At 42.4% G+C, this 19,403-nt stretch overlaps 1 protein-coding gene across 3 annotated transcripts in view; it reads right to left on the bottom strand.

Annotated features, from left to right (window-relative positions):
- Positions 1-16,540, bottom strand: part of LOC309343860 (flavin-containing monooxygenase 1-like) — a 28,017-nt gene extending 11,477 nt beyond the window's left edge. The window contains exons 1-3 of one of the 3 annotated variants that reach the window (XM_081866006.1): positions 16,392-16,540; positions 2,608-2,744; positions 301-489 (exon numbers count right to left, since the gene is read on the bottom strand). In XM_081866006.1, coding sequence (XP_081722132.1) covers positions 301-489; positions 2,608-2,739 — 321 coding nt within the window. In that variant the 5' untranslated portion in view covers positions 2,740-2,744; positions 16,392-16,540. Of the gene's footprint in view, positions 1-300; positions 490-2,607; positions 2,745-12,297; positions 12,488-15,848; positions 16,022-16,391 lie in introns of those variants that run through there. The other 2 variants (XM_081866004.1, XM_081866005.1) reach the window with 2 other exon arrangements.
- Between the last annotated feature and the right edge of the window lie 2,863 nt (positions 16,541-19,403).

Here is a 19,403-nt window from a genome sequence, read left to right as displayed (position 1 = left end):
TTTGATATCCCGCTTTATCACTACCCGAAGGAGTCTCAAAGCGGCTAACATTCTCCTTTCCCTTCCTCCCCCACAACAAACACTCTGTGAGGTGAGTGAGGCTGAGAGACTTCAGAGATGTGTGACTAGCCCAAGGTCACCCAGCAGCTGCATGTGGAGGAGCAGGGAATCGAACCCGGTTCACCAGATTATGAGACTACCGCTCTTAACCACTACACCACACTGGCTCTCACCAAGGTCCTTGTATAGAAATATTCTGAAATGTTAACCTGTTCATTTCAGCAGTTCATGGGGTCTTACCTTGAACTGAATGTGCTTCTGAAGATCAAAATGTTTTGTATACATCCTCAGATATTCCAGGAGCTTGGCGTGTGGTAAAAAGACGGGGAAATCTTCTGGGTATGGAAAGTCAGCAAAAGCCGACATCTCTTTACAGGTGTTACTGACCACTGATCTGTAGAGGCTGGCTCTTCCTTCTTCGACATCCTCCTGGGCCACAGAACAGCACAAGAAACATTTCTCATTATTTATCAATTGCCTTATTATGCAGAAATCAACAGGAAGTGTTGAAAACACCGTTAAATAGATCCTTTCTTTTCATCCACCTCACATACCAAAAGTTGTATATACTGTACTCTAAGATTGCCAAGGTATACAAAACTGTGGACCAAATGTTGTCCTAAAAGATCAGAAGCTATAGGCATACTTAACCTTGCCCCCCTCCACATGCTGGGAACTATGGTTTGGTGAAGATGCTCAGAATTCAGGTGGAAATGCATCCATCTGGATGTGTGCGCAAGGCAGTTCAAAGTGGATTCAATTGACCTCAGGTGTGCATGTTCTTCCTGTCATCCTCATCTAAGTGGCAGACTGCACTTTCTACCCATTCTATTCAGATTTCTCCGAGAATAAGAATAATAATTCTTTATTTATACCCTGCCCATCTGGCTGGCACTCTGGGTGGCTTCCAACAGAATTAAAAACACAATAAAACATCAAACATTAAAAACTTCCCTAAACACGGCTGCCTTCAGATGTCTTCTAAAAGTTTTTTATTTCCTTGACATCTGATGAAAGGGCTTTCCACAGGGCGGGCGCCACCACCAAGAAGGCCCTTTGCCTGGTTCCCTATAACATCACTTCTTGCAGTGAGGGAACCACCAGAAGGCCCTCGGAGCTGGACCTCAGTGTCTGGGCTGAACGATTTGGGTGGAGATGCTCCTTCAGGTATACTGGACCGAGGCATTTAGGGCTTTAAAGGTCAGCACCAACACTTTGAATTGTGCCCGGAAACGTACTGGGAGCCAATGTAAGTATTTCAGGACCAGGGTTATATGGTCTCAGCGGCCACTCCCTGTCACCAGTCTAGCTACCACATTCTGGATTAGTTGTAGTTTCCGGGTCACCTTCAAAGGTATCCCCATGTAGAGCGCATTACAGTAGTCCAAGCGAGAGATAACTAGAGTATGCACCACTCTGGTGAGACAGTTCATGGGCAGGTAGGGTCTCAGCTTGCATACCAGATGGAGCTGGTATACATCTGCCCTGGACACAGATTTGACCTGTGCCTCCATGGACAGCTGTGAGTTCAAAATGACTCCCAGGCTGTGCACCTGGTCCTTCAGGGGGCACAGTTACCCCATTCAGGATCCAACCATCCCATCAAACACCACTGTGAGGAATGCTAATGTTGCTTTTTCACCAAAAAGCCAAAATGCTGCAACTGCTAGATAACTGCAGACAAGGCAGACTTGCTTACACTTATATTTAAAATGGCTCGTGGTTAGGATGCTTATAAATAAGACAGGTTACACCTGGAATATGGTTTATTTCCATGCTTCAGCAGGTCTAGAACTTGTTTACACCTGTTAGTGGTCAGGATGTGGCCTGTATTGGAAAACTGGGACGCTTTTTTGGGGGGGGGAGGCAAGTAGAGGAGAAAGTGTTCATAATTTGTTTCTGTCAAAGAGGACCCAACCAATGGGTAGAATATTCACAAAAATTTAAAACTGTACAAAACTTTGGTTCAGGATGTCACATAGAGGAGGGAGAAAGGTTGTTTTCTGCTGCTCCAGAGAAGCGGACACGGAGCAATAGTTCCAAACTACAAGAAAGAAGATTCCACCTAAACATTAGGAAGAACTTCCTGACAGTAAGAGCTGTTCGACAGTGGAATTTGCTGCCAAGGAGTGTGGTGGAGTCTCCTTCTTTGGAGGTCTTTCAGCAGAGGCTAGACAACCATATGTCAGGAGTGCTCTGATGGTGTTTCCTGCTTGGGAGGGGGTTGGACTCGATGGCCCTTGTGGTCTCTTCCAACTCTATGATTCTATGATTCTATGATTCTAGGTTTTGAATGTGTTGCAAAATCCAAGTGCTTATAGATTTATTAACAGACGCCAAAATTAACAGACACCAAATGCAAATATTAAAAATTTGGCTACTATTTTGGAGTCACATGCTGAATAGTCATCAGAATTTGCAGAGGATTTTGCTCAATTAGTTTGTTTATTTTGAATATGATTATTACTGACGACTGACTAGCCCTGCTTAACCCAAATGTGAGCTTCTTCAGTTGAGCTCAAACCATATTGCCCCTCCTCAATTTACCGTGAATCGCCACACGCCCCCAATGTCATCGCTCCTCTCGAAGCAGGTGGGCTCCAGTCCTTCATCCAGGCAACATTTGATGGATGCCAGTCCACTGACTCCTGCCCCAACAATCGCTACTTTCTTGGCCATGGTTTCTTGAGGCAGAATAGAACAAAAACACATAAGGAAAGTTTTTAAAGGGGAAGTTTGCTTTGCTGAATTTAGATTTTAAAGCTACACCTTTAAAGTCTGTTTCCTGACACATACTCGAATATATGTACACAATGGTGCAGTTAGATAATATAAGACTCTGGACTTAATGGTCTTACGGGGGGGGGGGGGCTATCGGGTGGGGGGCCTCATCCGTCCATTCTACATTCCCGTTATGTTACAGCAAACACAAAAAACAAAAGAAGCTGCTTGCCAACTCTGATAAAAAACTAAAAAAATACTCTGAGCACGTGCAGTTTCACATTTTAAGCTCACTTAAATCATAGCACCATCTATAGGCCTTCAGAAATAAAATACCTTGGTTTTCAAACAGCTTAGTTCACGAACAAGTTGGAACTCGAACGCTGCAAACCCGGAAGTAGGTGTTCCGGTTTGCGAACTTTGCCTCGGAAGCCGAACGTCCAGCGTGGCTTCCACAGCTTCCAACTGGCTGCAGGACACTTCTGCAGCCAATCGCAAGCCACACCTTGGTTTGCGAACGTTTCAGAAGTCAAACGGACTCCTGGAATGCATTCTGTTTGAGAACTAAGGTACAACTGTAGAATTTGCTTCTGTTGCCCTGATACAATAATAATAATAATAATAATAATAATAATAATAATAATAATAATACAGTCATACCTCGGGTTACAGACGCTTCAGATTGTGTTCTTTTGGGTTGTGGACCACCAAAACCCAGAAGTAAAAAGCCAGGGACTTCGGATATAACATACAAATTAATGATTGGATTAAATTATGGAATGAAAATATTAAATTTACCGCATGTACTGCGTTAAAAGAAAATATTATGAAAATGATGTATAGATGGTATATTACACCGGTGAAACTTGCAAAAATGTATGAAACATGTAAGAAATGTTGGAAATGTAAAGAAAAAGATGGTACTTTCTATCACATGTGGTGGGAATGTAAAAAAGTGAAGAGCTTCTGGGAATTGATATATAATGAATTGAAGAAAATGTTGAAATATACATTTGTTAAGAAACCAGAGGCTTTTCATTTAGGAATCATAGGAAATGAAATAAATAGAAAGGATTGTAAACTTTTCCAATATGCAGTAACAGCGGCTAGAATATTACTGGCCCAGAACTGGAAACAGGAACAAGTACCAACACTAGAGGAGTGGAGAATGAAGCTGATGGACTATGCAGAACTTGATAAATTGACAGGGAAGATCAGATATCGATGAGATCAAAAGTTTATCGAGGACTGGGGAAAGTTGGTGGAGTATTGGGAAGGTATAAGTGATAATGAAATAACGTTGGTGGCATTTAAAGAAGCTCTGTAAAAGTCTAAGAAATATTGCAAAAAAGAAAAACAGGTATCAAAGGGTATACTAATAGGCAATAGTAAATTCAAGAAATGTGTAATTAAAAAATATAATTTGGATGATTATCAGAGAGGCTGAAGGAAGTCCAAAAGTGAAAAATTTGTTACAGTATGATGAAAAATAATAAAAATTATTTTTTTAAAAAAAACAAACAAACCCGGAAGTAAAGGGTTACTTCCGGGTTTCAGCGGTCGTGCGTGCGCAGGAGCGCTAAATCGCAACCTGCGCGAGCGCAGATGCGTTGCTGCGGGTTGCGGACTCCGCAGGTTGTGAATGTGCATCCCGCACGGATCATGTTCGCAACCCGAGCATTCGCTGTAATAATAATAATAATAATAATAATAATAATAATAATAATAATTTGTTATTTATACCCTGCCCCTCTGGCGGGGTTTCCACAGCCACTCTGGGCGGCTTCCAAGAGAATATTAAAATACAATAGTCTATTAAACATTAAAAGCTTCCCTAAACAGGGCTGCCTTCAGATGTCTTCTCAAAGTCTGGTAGTTGTTTACTAAACCCATTTGCTTGGGAATAAGTATGCTTTTGGCGTCCAGTGGGTAAAGAAAGAAAAAATTAGGAACACAATGAGCATCTGTAACCATGTACATGTTCTGAAGAGATAGGTGTCAACAGTGGCAGCTGGGGCACTGAATAGCACAGGAATAAGGGTAGAACATGGTTGTGCTCAGAATCTGAGGATTGAGTTTGGCGAACATGGCAAGGGAAGGAAGCAAATGGAAGACTTCTCAAGCCAAGCTGGAAAGAGGTTGTCCTTACCCTTAAATATACAGACAAAAGACGTCCCCATGTGATGCTGACACAACCCCCCTACACTAAGAATAGGCAATAGAATGAAAGAACAAGACCCCCACCTCTCTCCCCCACTCCTCTCCCCCAACAACAAGATGTCTATAACATAAGTGCCTCTCACCAAACGTAAACGAACTGTGAAAAGGACTATGAATTAAAAATGGAGACCACAGGTGTACCACTCCCTGTTTATCTGTTTGCTTTGTAACACAAAAAAACCTCAATAAAAACTAATTTAACAAACAGAAAAAGAAAACACAGCACAAAAGGAAGTCTACATGAGCCCTAAATGTGAACTCAGTTGAATTTCTTCCCCATCCCTAGTCCTAACAACCTTGTTTGTGAAAAGATTCCAGTAGCACTTCATGCCACAGGCTGACTGCAATCTGTCAGTACAGATCAGATTGCAACCCCACAACCCACAAAGTGCGCAATTATTATTATTTTAGCTCAGATGGAAACCAGTGGCCCAGATGCCTATTTAGTATCTGAAGAAGTGTGCGCACACGAAAACCTATACCCAGAATAAACTTAGTTAGTCTCTAAGGTGCTAATGGACATTTTTTAAAATTTATTTATTTATTTTGACTGCGTCAGACCAACACAACTACCTACCTGAATCTGGCCTGTTATGACTTAGCATAAAGTGTTATTTTTAAATACTCTGCTGTGACATAACTAAGGGTGCTGTTGCTAGAGGCAAAACTAAGCTTTATTTCACTTGGGTCAAAGACCCACTGGCATTTACGTACACACCCACCCACCCCACCTACAGGCTGGGGCTTGCCGATCAGAAGGTCGGCGGTTCGAATCCCCGTGACAGGGTGAGCTCCTGCCAACCTGGCAGTTCGAAAGCACGTCAAGGTGCAAGTAGATAAATAGGTACCACTCCGGGGGAAGGCAAATGGTGTTTCCGTGCGCTGCTCTGGCTCGCCAGAAGTGGCTTAGTCATGCTGGCCACATGACCTGGAAGCTGTCTGCAGACAAACGTCGGCTCCCTCGGTCTATAGAGCGAGATGAGCGTGCAACCCCAGAGTCGTCTGCAACTGGACCTAACGGTCAGGGGTACCTTTACCTTTTTACCTACTGCTCTGGCTGTTGTCACCAAGCTCTGGAGTAATCACTTCACAAGGGCAGAACTTTTGGTTGCACAAGAGTTCTTGCTGATCAAGCCAGAAGTGGTACTCAGAGGCTTCCCATCCTATAGCATGCATTGTTTGGTCATGTAAGTGAATGTGATGTGCTGAAAATTGAATCTGTGCAGCTTCTATCTCCCAGTAGTATACAGCAGGGATGCCCCAGGTGTTGTTAGGTTACAATTCCCTTCATCCCTGATCATTGTCCATGTTTGTTGGGGCTGATGGGAGTTGAAGCCCAACAGCCTGTAGATGTGCACAGGCTGTGGAAGAAATGACTGGCAGAATACGAGATCAAGGAGAAGAGCAGGTGGAAGAAGATTGGAAGAAGTTTAAAAATTATCTACAAAATCACTGTAAAATTTTTGAATGTTGAGGACATTGAAATGAAACAAAGGGGTTCTAGTGAATAAGATAAATAAGAGTATGAAAGAAGGGATAGATATTGGACGAAAATCTGAACAATACAATATGTGAAGGAATTTTTAAAGGATAAAACTAATAAGAATGAACTTGCTAAATTAATTTTAAAGTGGAATACAAGAAAGGAGGGCGGGTGGAAGCTAGGAAAATAAGGTTATGAAGGATATGAATGTGAAAAAGAGTTTTTTTTTCCTTTTTATGTTAAATTTTTCTAAGTTTTTTTTCTTTTTTTTAGGTTTGTAATACTTTTCTTTTTCCTGTTTTTTGGCTGTGTTTTGATTGTTTGTTTTTATTGCTTGAATGTTGGTGTTGGTGTTTTGATGTCTATTGTTTTATTGTAATCTTTCTTTTTTTTGAAAAATTTAATAAAATATTCTTAAAAAAAAAAATAGATGTGCACAGGCTGTGCCAATGCTCAGCCTTGGCTGGCTTCCCACTTAACTGATAAACACAGCCTGATGTGGAAGACAGTGGCATAGCGTGGTTTGCCAGTGCCCAGGGCCATGCTGAAATAGGAGGGAGTGGAACAGGTGGAATATGCTTATGCATTCAACTGGCTAATGGCCTCTGCATCACCTAGGAGGTTGCAGCCACAGAGAAAAGAAAAGAAGAGTCATTCTGTTGTTTGGAGAGGTCACTTGCATGGAGAAGCCATTTTCGACAGCCCAGCGATGCAAGCAGAAAGCTGTATTGAGGTAGTATTCGTTGTTGAAATTTTGTGGCCCTAACAATTTTGCACACGGGGCAACCACAATGCCACTGATGGAAGAGACTGAAGACATGAATGACATGATGATGTGGGAGAAAAAAGCCTGTTTGTATCCAGTTACCACATCAGCGGGTGGCGCTGTGGGTTAAACCACAGAGCCTAGGGCTGTTCGAATCCCTGCGACGGGGTGAGCTCCCGTTGCTTGGTCCCTGCTCCTGCCAACCTAGCAGTTCGAAAGCACGAAGTGCAAGTAGATAAATAGGTACTGCTCTAGCGGGAAGGTGAATGGCATATCCGTGTGCTGCTCTGGTTCTCCAGAAGCGGCTTAGTCATGCTGGCCACATGGCCCGGAAGCTGTACGCTGGCTCCCTCGGCCAGTAAAGCGAGATGAGCGCCGCAACTCCAGAGTCGTCCACGACTGGACCTAATGGTCAGGGGTCCCTTTAACTTTACCTTACCACATCACATAAGTCACTAATATATCATTGTAAACCAGGAGACCCTCCCCCCCCCCATTGGGCAGAAAAATGGAAGGAAGAGCTTGTGAAAGAGTTGAATGAGGAGAGTTACATGGTCATGGTTGCTCCAGGGGCATGTATTTTGAAATTTAATAGTTTCCCATCCTGTAAGCATGAGGGCTAGAAATGAATAAATGTCGGATTAGGGCATGCAGCAGCAGCCGAAGAGCAGAGGTTGGTCAGAAGACATGGAGGGTAGGGCTCCTGGAGCTTTAAGAGTTAAGAACTCACTAAATTTCAGCAGGTGCAACTTGCTTCTCTCTCCTAGATAACAAAGGCTGTGTAACCTGTCTGTATAATCATTTGCCTCTGGTCCCCCTATCTCACTTATCACATTGGGTAGAAGCTGTACAATGGTTGCCTGATATGACAGCTCTGGAGACTGAAATGACAGGCATTTCCACATTGTCTTCTACTAAAATTACCACCATCATTGTTCTTAAGCAAGTCCTATTTCAACATCCAATTAGTTCACCTGAATGCTGACAGACTTTTCATGTCCAGTTGAAAATAGATTGTTCCCAGCCTTATGGAATGTCCTTCATGAAAGAATGCCTTGAGTGAAGGTCCTTGAGTTCTTGGGAATGACCTATTCAAGCTTGTGGACTTTAAAATATGTGAGGTAGATTGGCCAAAGTACTCATGGCACCGGGGTTTTTCTGCCAGCAGATATGCATTTTATCAACTTCCTCAACAGAGAAAGTAAATATTCCCTCCAAACTTTGGTATCTAATTGCTCCCTTCAAGATAGGAATCTCAGAAGGCCAGGCAGGTATCTACAGAACTGAAAAGGGTTTGTGGGAAAGTCATAAACATGATTACCCCATGTCTGGTGTTTGTTCATCCTTAAACTTGCATTTGCCAACTTTTCTCTTGCAGAACTCCTGCACCTTGTGGATCAGAACATGGAGCCACTCCGGAATCCACAATCCTCTGGATTCTATGAGATGGCCTTGACAACGGCATGGTTCCATCATTGCAAGTATTTCTACTTGCACAATGAGACTCCCCCCCCCCCCCGCTCTTCCTAATGTGCACCCCACCCTCCCCAAATCTGCTCCAGAAGTTGATGGAGCCCCCAGAACAGATTTGAGGGTACAATGTGGGAGGAAGGCAGAAAGAGTCCATAGCACAAACACAAATCTTTGTGCTGAAGGGACCATTACTTAGCGCTACATGTGATACAGGCCAAATTTATTCTTCCTTTCACAGGAAAGAATTGTTTGGAGTGTCTATAAAGCACATAGCTTTGCTTCAGTTCACACTTGAATGTGACTCTACTTAATCCGCACATCTGAAAACAATCCTAATTGAAACCACAGCTATCCTTTGAAACCTGCAGTTCTCCAACAATTACAAAACGTGTACATATTAGAGGGAGTACACATAAAATGCATGCTTTCAATTAAAAGTACATTAAAGTGCATTGCTATTATTTTTAATATTTATAATCAATTTAGATTGCAGAAAAAGACAAAAGAAATGAACAGATAGCCAGCTCTGAAAACAAGCAACAAATTTCCATACCAGAATCAGGACCCAGCATACAGAAATCACGAGGTTCCAAGTAATATATATATGGATGTTAAGCTTGTTACGTCAGTAAACACTCATTACTAAATCTGTGGTCTCTTTCATCTGCTGTAGAAAGACATGATTGCTTTTTGAATCTTACAACATGCCAGACTACCCAACAAGAGTTAAATTGCTATGTAATCAATGTAAGGTGCAATCCTGTACATACTTTTGGAAATAAAGTGTTGAACTCAGTTGGGCTTACATTTGACTTAAGATCAGCATTGCGTAAAATGTTATATACTGCTAGATTTTAAAAAAAAAACAACCCCACAACCCTCAGTGTGGTTTACAGTAAAAATAAAACAATAAAATCATTAGTGAAGACAGTTCTTTGAAACATTCAACAGATAAAATCAGCAACAAACAGATTATAACATACTTCAGCACCCTACATGCCTGGGTAGACTTGTCTAAACAAAAATGTTTTCATCAGGAGCTGAAAAGTGTAGTGAAGACTTCTGCCAGTGTCAACAGGCAGGGAGTTCCACAGTGTAGGTGCTCCCACACAAAATGATTGATATCACTAAATGATTGATATCTTGCAGATGCAGAACAAGTAGTATGTGGCACCTGTAATAGTGCCAGACTGTTATTTACCATAGTCAATTTATAGACCCACCCTTCAGTAACATGACTCTCTGGCCGATATCCAGTTTAATCACACCCACCCACATACCCCGCTTCCGAGCTCCAGGATGCAAATTCCTGGGTAACAGGAGCTGGAAGTAACACAATAAAAGCAGCCTGATTTGTCACAAGTAGGGGGAGTGGGTGGGTTGTAAGACCAGCCAGCCGTGAGTGCCAGCACAGCGACAAGTTTTGAGAAATGTGGCAAGGAGGACTGGAAAACCACAGTACAGGTATGTTTAAGCAGCACCAAAAGGCGCCTGCAGGGGACATTGTGAGAGCAGGTGACGCTCCTGGGAGCATTGCACACTTACAGAGCTTAGTTTAAAAGACAGGGTAGCAGGGCCAATGAGACTCTGGGGTTGTGCTCTCATCTCGCTTTATTGGCCGAGGGAGCCGGCGTACAGCTTCCGGGTCATGTGGCCAGCATGACTAAGCCGCTTCTGGCAAACCAGAGCAGCGCATAGAAACGCCGTTTACCTTCCCGCTGGAGCAGTACCTATTTATCTACTTGCACTTCGTGCTTTCGAACTGCTAGGTTGGCAGGAGCAGGGACCGAGCAACGGGAGCTCACCCCGTCGCGGGGATTCAAACCACTGACCTTCCGATTGGCAAGTCCTAGGCTCTGTGGTTTAACCCACAGCACCACCCACGTCCCTCCCTGATTCTGTAGGACTCCTATAAAGTACACTTTCCTATCAATCTCTTCCTGCACAGTTGAGAAAACTAAGTCCAGAGTGTGGCCTGCCACATGCGTTGGGCCAATGACTTGTTGAGACAGACCCATGGTCGTTATGGCGGCCATGAAGTTGTAAGCCACCCCAAAGCCAGTTGCCATGCCATGGATGTTGAAGTCCCCCATAACCAGCAGTCTCAACACCACCTCCGAGACCAGCCTTGTCTCTTTAAAAAAGAAGAAGAAAAGAATTATTTATACTTTTCAAGTTTATACATTTCACTAATTTTACAATCCTTTTGAGCTTTCAGAGCTTGACTTCCTTCCCCCTCTTTCTGTGGTTCCTTAAATTTATTTTTAATACCTTCTGCATATCCAAATTAACTTAATTTGCTCAGTTATTTATCCTCTTTAAATATATACTCTTATGAAGCTGCAGTTATTACAATAATCCTGCCCATGTTGAAAGTACGATAAGTACGATACTACGATAATCTTTATTGTCATTGTCCCATACAGAACAACGAAACTGAAAATCTACATCAGACATTCAGAAACCAACAAGCCTGCTATCCCAGTCTGGTTAGCCCCCTAAAAACTCTGATACCCCATAATTAAATACAATATACTCCCATAGAGACTACCTTACACTGCGTTTAAAACCAAAATCACATTTGGGTAGAAACTGTTTCTCAGGCGGCTATTCCTAGTCTTTATAACCCTGTACCTTCTTCCAGAAGGCAGAAGCTAAAAGAGATCATTTCCGGGGTGCGCACTATCCTGCGCTATCTCTGCCGCTTTCTTATGGCACCTGGAAGCATGGATTTGATCCAAGGTGGGAAGAGTGCACCCAATTATTCTCCCTGCAGTCTTTACAATCCTGGACAACATTGTTTTTCCCCGTGCAGCTCCCAAACCACACACACAGACCATAAGTTAATACACTCTCAACAGTACAATGGTAAAATGCCATCAACAGGTCCTTTGATGTTTTTATTGGTTTAAATATTCAATAAACCATTTCCATTCTTTTGTTTAAAAAATTGGGAATTATAGGGATAAAACTACCTAAACGGTATAGAAACTTATTCATGTATGCTACTATAGCGGCAAAAACGTTGCATGCCCCCAAATGGAAAGAAGCAGAAGTCCCAGTAAAGGAAGAATGGATACATAAACTTACAGAATATGCAGAAATGGTGAAACTTCCCAGAAGAAGAAATCAAGATAAACTTTTTATAAAAGGATGGAAATGTTTTATTGGATATTTACAGACAAATTGTAAGTAGATAAGAACATGGGCAGGATTATGGTAACCACCTGCAGTCTTATAAGAGTATATATTGAAAGCAGATGAATAAATGAGCAAATTGAGTTAATTTGGATATGCAGAAAATATTAAAAATAAATTTAAGGAACTGCAGAAAGAAGGAAGTCAAGTTTTGAAACGTTAAAACGATTGTAAAATTAGCGAGATGTAGAAACCTGAGAAGCATAAATGATTTGTTTATAAAAGTGGTATAGACCATATCAAGGCTCCTTATCCACAAATCAGGTCAGGAAGGTCTTATTCAGAGCCAAGCTAACCTTCTGCCGCAGTAACTATAGCTGTCTGTACAATCTGTGAGCTCAGTGCAACCCACTCCAGACTTCTTCCCATGACTTACCTGGCTAAATAGCACACTTCCACAAGTCTTTGCTATGGGTTTCCCCAGAGCGGGGGAGGACAAGGAGGATGTGGAAAACCAGTTGGCTCTTTCTTAGCTGTCTTTTGAAGTTCTCAGTCATCATTTAAATGTTACAGTCCACATCAAGCTATGTCAATAGTCTCAACTGAGCATGCGTTCAATGTAATCCTGTTGTCACAAGCAGAGTGCCACCTGATTTTAGAAGAACCAGGCTAGCAGCCACCGTTTAATCCAATGGTACTTGTTTTTTTCCAACCAGTGCTAATGCCTTCCCGTTGCTGAACCAGACCCGCCTATCCTTTAATTAAAGATTTACAGTGTCTACTCATCTACTACATTCTTTAATAAGCGGAAGTGTCATCGGAAGAAAGAACACAAACCTTTTGATGTGTACTCAGCCCCCGATATAGCTTAACATTCCTTCACCTCTATTCCAGAGGGATAACTTAAACAACCCTGTTATGTAGGTTATGAGTCACTGGCCTGAATTGGGAGTTTTCATAGCCTGAAATTTAATTTGTGAGTGTCCAAAGTGTAAACTTGTCATTCATTATACCATGCTAGTTCTCATTTTGGCTCCACTTTGCTTCAGTCCTGATGCTGCTTCTATGGTGTTAGAAGTAGACACATCTTTTGAATGCATGTGCATTTAAATGTCAGGTTTGGGGGGCAAAAATGGTCTGCGCTGCTGTTGTTAAAGTAGGCTTAACGGTAGCAAGAAGTGCTTAGATTCTGCAATCTCCAGTAAAGGTAAAGGGGCCCCTGACCATCAGGTCCAATCGTGACCGACTCTGGGGTTGCAGTGCTCATCTCGCTTTATTGGCCGAGGGAGCCGGCGTACAGCTTCCGTGTCATGTGGCCAGCATGACTAAGCGCTTCTGCCGAACCAGAGCAGCGCACGGAAACGCCGTTTACCTTCCTGCAGGAGAGGTACCTACTTATCTACTTGCACTTTGAGGTGCTTTCGAACTGCTAGGTTGGCAGGAGCAGGGACCGAACAACGGAAGCTCACCCCGTTGTGGGGATTCGAACCGCCGACCTTCTGATCGGCAAGTACTAGGCTCTGTCGTTTAACCCACAGCGCCACCCCCGCGTCCCTTTTCCCTGAATAAGTTCTCTTTTTCAGGATTAAAATTTCTGTCCAGGCGGATTTTTAAAATTTGGCAGGAGCAACAGGAGCTCACCCCGTCGTAGGATTTTGAACTGCCGACCTTCTGATCGGCAAGTCCTCGGCTCTGTGGTTTAACCCACAGCATCACCCGTGTCCCACAATCTCCAGTAGTAATAATAATCATCATCATAGTAACAGTAAGAAAAACCTAGATGCTATACAACAGCCTATCTCAAACTGGCATTGGGTAGGACTGATGGGAGTTGTAGTCCCATCTGGAGGGCACCAGGTGGGGGACAGCTGCTATACAAACACTTAGAACAGAGGTTTCCAAACTTTTTGAGTCCACCGCTCCCTTGACCAACTGCATTCTTTCTGAGGCACCCCTCAGGAGCGCAGTTATGTCACCCCTTGCCTGCAGAGCTGGTAGCCTCTCACCCTTTTTCGAACACCCTCCCCTATGGATATTATTATTATTATTATTATTATTATTATTATTATTATTATTATTATTACCCCACCTATCTGGGCAGCTTCCAACAGAGTATTAAAATACAGTGATCTGTTAAACATTAAAAGCTTCCCTAAACAGGGCTGCCTTCAGATGTCTTCTAAAAGTCTGGTAGTTGTTTTTCTCTTTGGCATCTGCTGGGAGGGCATTCCACAAGGCAGGTGCCACTACCGAGAAGGCCCTCTGCCTGATTCACTGTAACTTGGCTTCTCGCAATGAGGGAACCGCCAGAAGGCCCTCAGAGCTGGACCTCAGTGTCTGGGCAGAACGATGGGGGTGGAGATGCTCCTTCAGGTCTTCCCTCAGCCTCTCTCCTCTCCCCTCTCCTTGGGAGTCTCTGAGCCCCCACCCCACAAGAGAGGTGCCGCTTCACACTGCCCCACAGGGGCCTGGGACTTGTCTGTCCATTCCCAACAGCAAGGGCTGCTGGACTGGCTGGGCCAGCCCCAGAGGCACCGTTTGCATGCAGAGCTTGTAGGCAGGGCTGCTGCAACCAAGAGCTATGCAAGCCATTGGGAGGAAGAAACACAAGAAGGTATCAGAGGAGAGAGGGAAGGGAAGAGGGACAGAGGCCAGTGTTGCCTGCGGCACCCCGGACCATCATTCAAGGCACCCCAGGGTGCCATGGAACACTGGTTGAAAGCCACTGACTTAGAAAGACCGGCCCTCTTCAAATGGGCTTTGAAAAACAATGGAACACAAATTGATGAAAACCTGTAGGAAGGGAGTGTGAAACTTAAAACCACAACGCATTATACATAAGCATGCTGAAATACGCGAGTCAGGCAACAGCTTTGAAGAGAATCGATTGACTGAAAATCAACTAGCAAAAAGGATTGTGTGACTAACAGCCATAAGAGAAAGATGCAAAGCAGAAGGGAATCATCATAACCTAGAGATAGAGGTGAATGCTAAGCAAGAGCTAAAGAATGGACAGATTTAAATAACATAACTATGAACTGAAACCATAATTTTTAAATTTAAAGTGGAGAAATATAGACATATGTATTTGTGGAGAACTTCAGGCAAGAGAATGCAAGATAGAAATAGGAGAAGACATGCATTCATCTTGTATATTTCTACTTAAGAGTAAGAAGAAATTCCCACTGCATTCAACAGGATTTACTTCCAGGTAGTAAGGGGGGAGAAATTTGATTCAGTTTACATTTAAAGCCGCATTTTTTCAGATTTTCACTTTCAGAAACATATTGTACCAAAACCGCAGCCATCCAAAATGTGCACTTATCCAAATTTTGCAATGCAATTTTCCAATCAAATTATGTATTTTCAAAAAATGTATATATTAGGGGAAAGTGTCCATATCAGTGAACATAACAAACAAAAATGCATGCTATTAGGAGGAAATGCTTGCAGAAATGTGCATATTAGTCAAAACTGCATGCAACAGTGTTTATTAAGAGAAAATTGCATTACAATGAATTGTCATGAGGATTTTTTAAATCACAAAACCCTGCAGAAGTGTGGAGAGCTGGATTTAAGATTGGAAAAAATGAGAAACAGAGAGAGAACCCAAACGGACAGGTCTTTCTATCCCTCAGGACCTCTCTTTTCCCCCAAATAAAATCTTGCTGTATCACCCACCGAACTCTCCCAAATTCCAGAACCATTTCGAAAAGTAAAAAGTTCCCTTGGGTTTGGCATGGGCTGCTAGGCTCATTTTGGCCAATTTTTTGGGGGGGAAAGACCTTTTCCTATGACAGCAATTGGAGGGCTGCTTTTCTTGTTCAGATGGCAACCTTAGGTCCCTATTTTCATTATACCCCTGAGGATGTAGCCTCTAACTTTATACATAGAGTTTGAAGCAGCATTTGACCATCTTCTTCCTAGGCTCCCTTTCCTCCTGTGAACTGTCTACACTGAAAGACCAAGAGGTTACCCCTCTCTTACCTCAACTTTACAACCTGCACTGGAATATGCAGAAATTTCATAAGCTTTCCCAGGCACCTCTGGAGGGATTTGTTTCTGATCCTAGCAGATCAACTTTTGAGAAGCATATGAATAATATCCCTCATGCACAAAAGTCCTTCTGGAGAGCATTACATAAGCAGACTCTGTTGGCTGGCTTTGTCGGGATGTGGAAAGGGAACCCTTTGATCACTGTCCAGATTTAACATGACGAAAGGCATGTGTAAAAAAACAAATAAAAATTAGCATCACTTAGGTTGTTTCCTTGTGGTTTCAATGGGAAGACTACACCAAATACCGCTTTAACCAGAGCTTAGAACCAGAGGGGCAGGCTGCTGTTGCGAAACATATTGTTGTGATATCTTAAAATCTAAATAGCAACGTGTCTAGCTGGGAGGGGTAATCTCCAAACTAGTCCTGCAAGTTATTTGATTCCCAGTAGCTGCCAAGTTCTGTAAATGGTTTTTGCGCAGAACCTCTTGTGCAGAACCTTAATGAATGGACGTTAGAAACATTAGTACTTACCTCCACACTGCGAAAATATTCACCCCTGACAGCCAAACGAGACCTATGATGGAGATGGAGATGTTGACATGTTTTTCCCACAGCTGTGGTAAGAGGCAGATGAGGCAAGATTTTCAGTGCTGAAATGGTACAAGCCTGGTCACCTCCCTCTCCCCAAGCTATAGTCCTGAACGCTTCTACGGCTGCTATTTAAAGAGGAAAAAATAACTGAAGATGATTGAGAGGCATATAAGCACTTCCAGCATCATTTTGAATTTGGTCTATTACTGTTCACAGAGAAACCCAATCCAATTTTTCTCCAGTCCAGCTTGCATTTATAACCATAGGAATCCCAGCCTTCCAGAAATAAAGATCGAAGCACCATGTAACCAGCTGTGCAATCCCAATTAATTTTGGAGTTATGTTTCTCTTTCTTTAAAAAAAAATAATATTGGTTTTTCCATGTATACATCCTCTAACAATATTTCTCTAACAGTTTTCCCTATTTCCCCCACTCCTCCCCTGGACTTCTCTCATATTCCCATTTTCTTTTATTTCCATATTACTCACCCTCTGTGTTGTTTCCCAAATTTTTCCCAATACATATAATCTTACTTTTCGTTATATACGGTTGTGTTTGTTTTCTAAAGGTATGGTGTTTTCTGACTACTATTTATTAGAATCTTTGCTTTTGGAATGTTGCAAATGAGAAAAATTCATTGAATCAATTTAGTCCCAACATCATATATTTGAATACATCCAGCAGAAAAGACCATCTAGCCCTGTCAAATGCCTTTTGGGTATTTAAAAACACACACAGTCACTCTCTTTGTGTCATTGGACTTAGTCTTAGTAATCCAATGTCACACTTTCTAACATTGTTATAGTGTTTCCTGTTGTTTACAGAGCCAATCTGATCCACCAGGAAATAATTTAACACCATATGACTTAGTTGGGTTGTACATGTGTGTGTATTCTAAAATTAAGCATATGTCCTCCCCCAGTACCTTCTGGTCTATGCAATTTAATTCAAAAGAGAAGCTGCAGTTTTCATGCTGGAGATGGACATGAGTGTACATTGATCTTCTTGGTGCTCCCCATGCATGTAGTATCATTTCCCTGAGTTAATCTTCATGGGGACATTCAGACTTGCTCCCCTGCTTCACATCACAAGTGCCTGCTGTGAAGCAGGCATAGTCTATGTCACATTCCATGATATGTCACTGTTGGTGTTCCACATGTGTTGTTTTTAAAATACTGCAATCGGACAGAAGCCCTGCACTTATTTTCTTTCATTACTGTCTGTTCTGTTAAAGGTGATTTACTAATCTGTTTTAGCACAAGACAAACAGGCCAATGCACATTGTCATCTTGAAGTCCTCTGCTGTCTCCAGTCACCCTCTCCAGGTGGGTGCAATTGAGCATACCCATACGAAGACAAATAAATCAGACCAGAACTCGCAATTCTGAGAGAATAAAACACATTGGGATGGAAGATGCACAAAAGTGTGTGACAATTTGTTGTTGACAAAGGACAGCTGGACATATAAAGGGCCCCATTACCTTCAGTAGCTTAGGGCCTCATCAAACCTAAATCCGGCCAATTCATACCAATCACCGTATTTTTTGCTCTATAAGACTCACTTTTTCCCTCCTAAAAAGTAAGGTGCAATGTGTGTGCGTCTTATGGAGCGAATGCAGGCTGCACAGCTATCACAGAAGCCAGAACATGCAAGAGGGATTGCTGCTTTCACTGCCCAGCGATCCCTCTTGCTGTTCTGGCTTCTGAGATTCAGAATATATTTTTTTCTTGTTTTCCTCCTCCAAAAACTAGGTGCGTCTTATGGTCTGGTGCGTCTTATAGAGTGAAAAATATGGTACTTTCTACCTTTAAAGATGGGGTTGGTTATGTGTGAGAGTAGCAGATGATCTAAATATAGGCAAAAGGAGATGGTGAAACATGGAGACACAGTTATGGCACTTCTGGTTCTAGGTGACTCGTCCTGAGTACCTGTTTTGCCTCACTGATATATTTCTTTTTCACTTCATTGGGTGGATATTGTTGCTTTAAGAATGCCTGGTGAGATATTTTCAGATGTTTGTCTTTAAGGTGCCAACTAACTACCTTTTGTTAGTTTTGCTTCAACACTTTTAACACAGCAACATCTCTGGAATGTGAATGTTTAGTTCCTCAGGTGCAAAACTAAGAACTGGCTGCCGGTCCCCTCAAGTGCCCCAAACTAGGCTCCTTTAGCTGCCAAGAATTTGTTTCCCGGCTGGGTGGGGAGGAGAATATCAGGTTTTAGCTTTGAAAGGAGGTGTTTGGCAATGTTACAGATGGGCAAAAATGGAGAATTCTAAGTGGAAGAAAACCCACACACTTTGACCTTTGTACTAAGCCCTTTGTAATATAGTAACTCAGTATGTACAAAAACTGGACTAACTACACTGTTCTGCCCCCCCCCCCCCGCCCAGAAAGTGATTCTAAAGTTACTTATCAGTCACTGATGGAAGTATTTACTTTTGCATTATTCTAGTAAGCTAAGGAAGTGAAAAATATATCAATCTAAGGGTGGGAACTCAGCTTTACATTGACAGCAGAGGATTCGCAACAACCCATGTCCAACCTGTAATGCCAAATTTCAGTGTATTGATGGGAGTTTGATTCTATCCGAGAATGGCAATTGTCCTCTAGAAACTTCTACCCAGACCTGCATTTGAATGCATGAAATGAAATTTGATCCCCACATCTCTTTTCAGAGGATGGCTGAAGGGAAAATGGAGGGGGGGGGAGTTGAAGAGAGGGAACAGGCTGTTTAAGCCCCCCTTTTTTTCTTCCTCCCTCACATACCTATTATAAAAGGATAAAGAAAGATGGATAATTCATTCTGGTCTTGCCCTTGAAGACTGGGATATCAGATCAATTATACCATTTGCTACCTTGATTTGCAGCAACATAAAGTGTGATGCAACACATCAAATAAATAAAACCCATCTATCAAGCACTATAATAATATAATAATAATAATTTAT

This window comes from Podarcis erhardii (assembly GCF_964252035.2).
Source record: "Podarcis erhardii genome assembly, chromosome: 6".
Taxonomy (NCBI): domain Eukaryota; kingdom Metazoa; phylum Chordata; class Lepidosauria; order Squamata; family Lacertidae; genus Podarcis; species Podarcis erhardii.
This window is presented reverse-complemented; position numbering and strand designations above follow the sequence as displayed.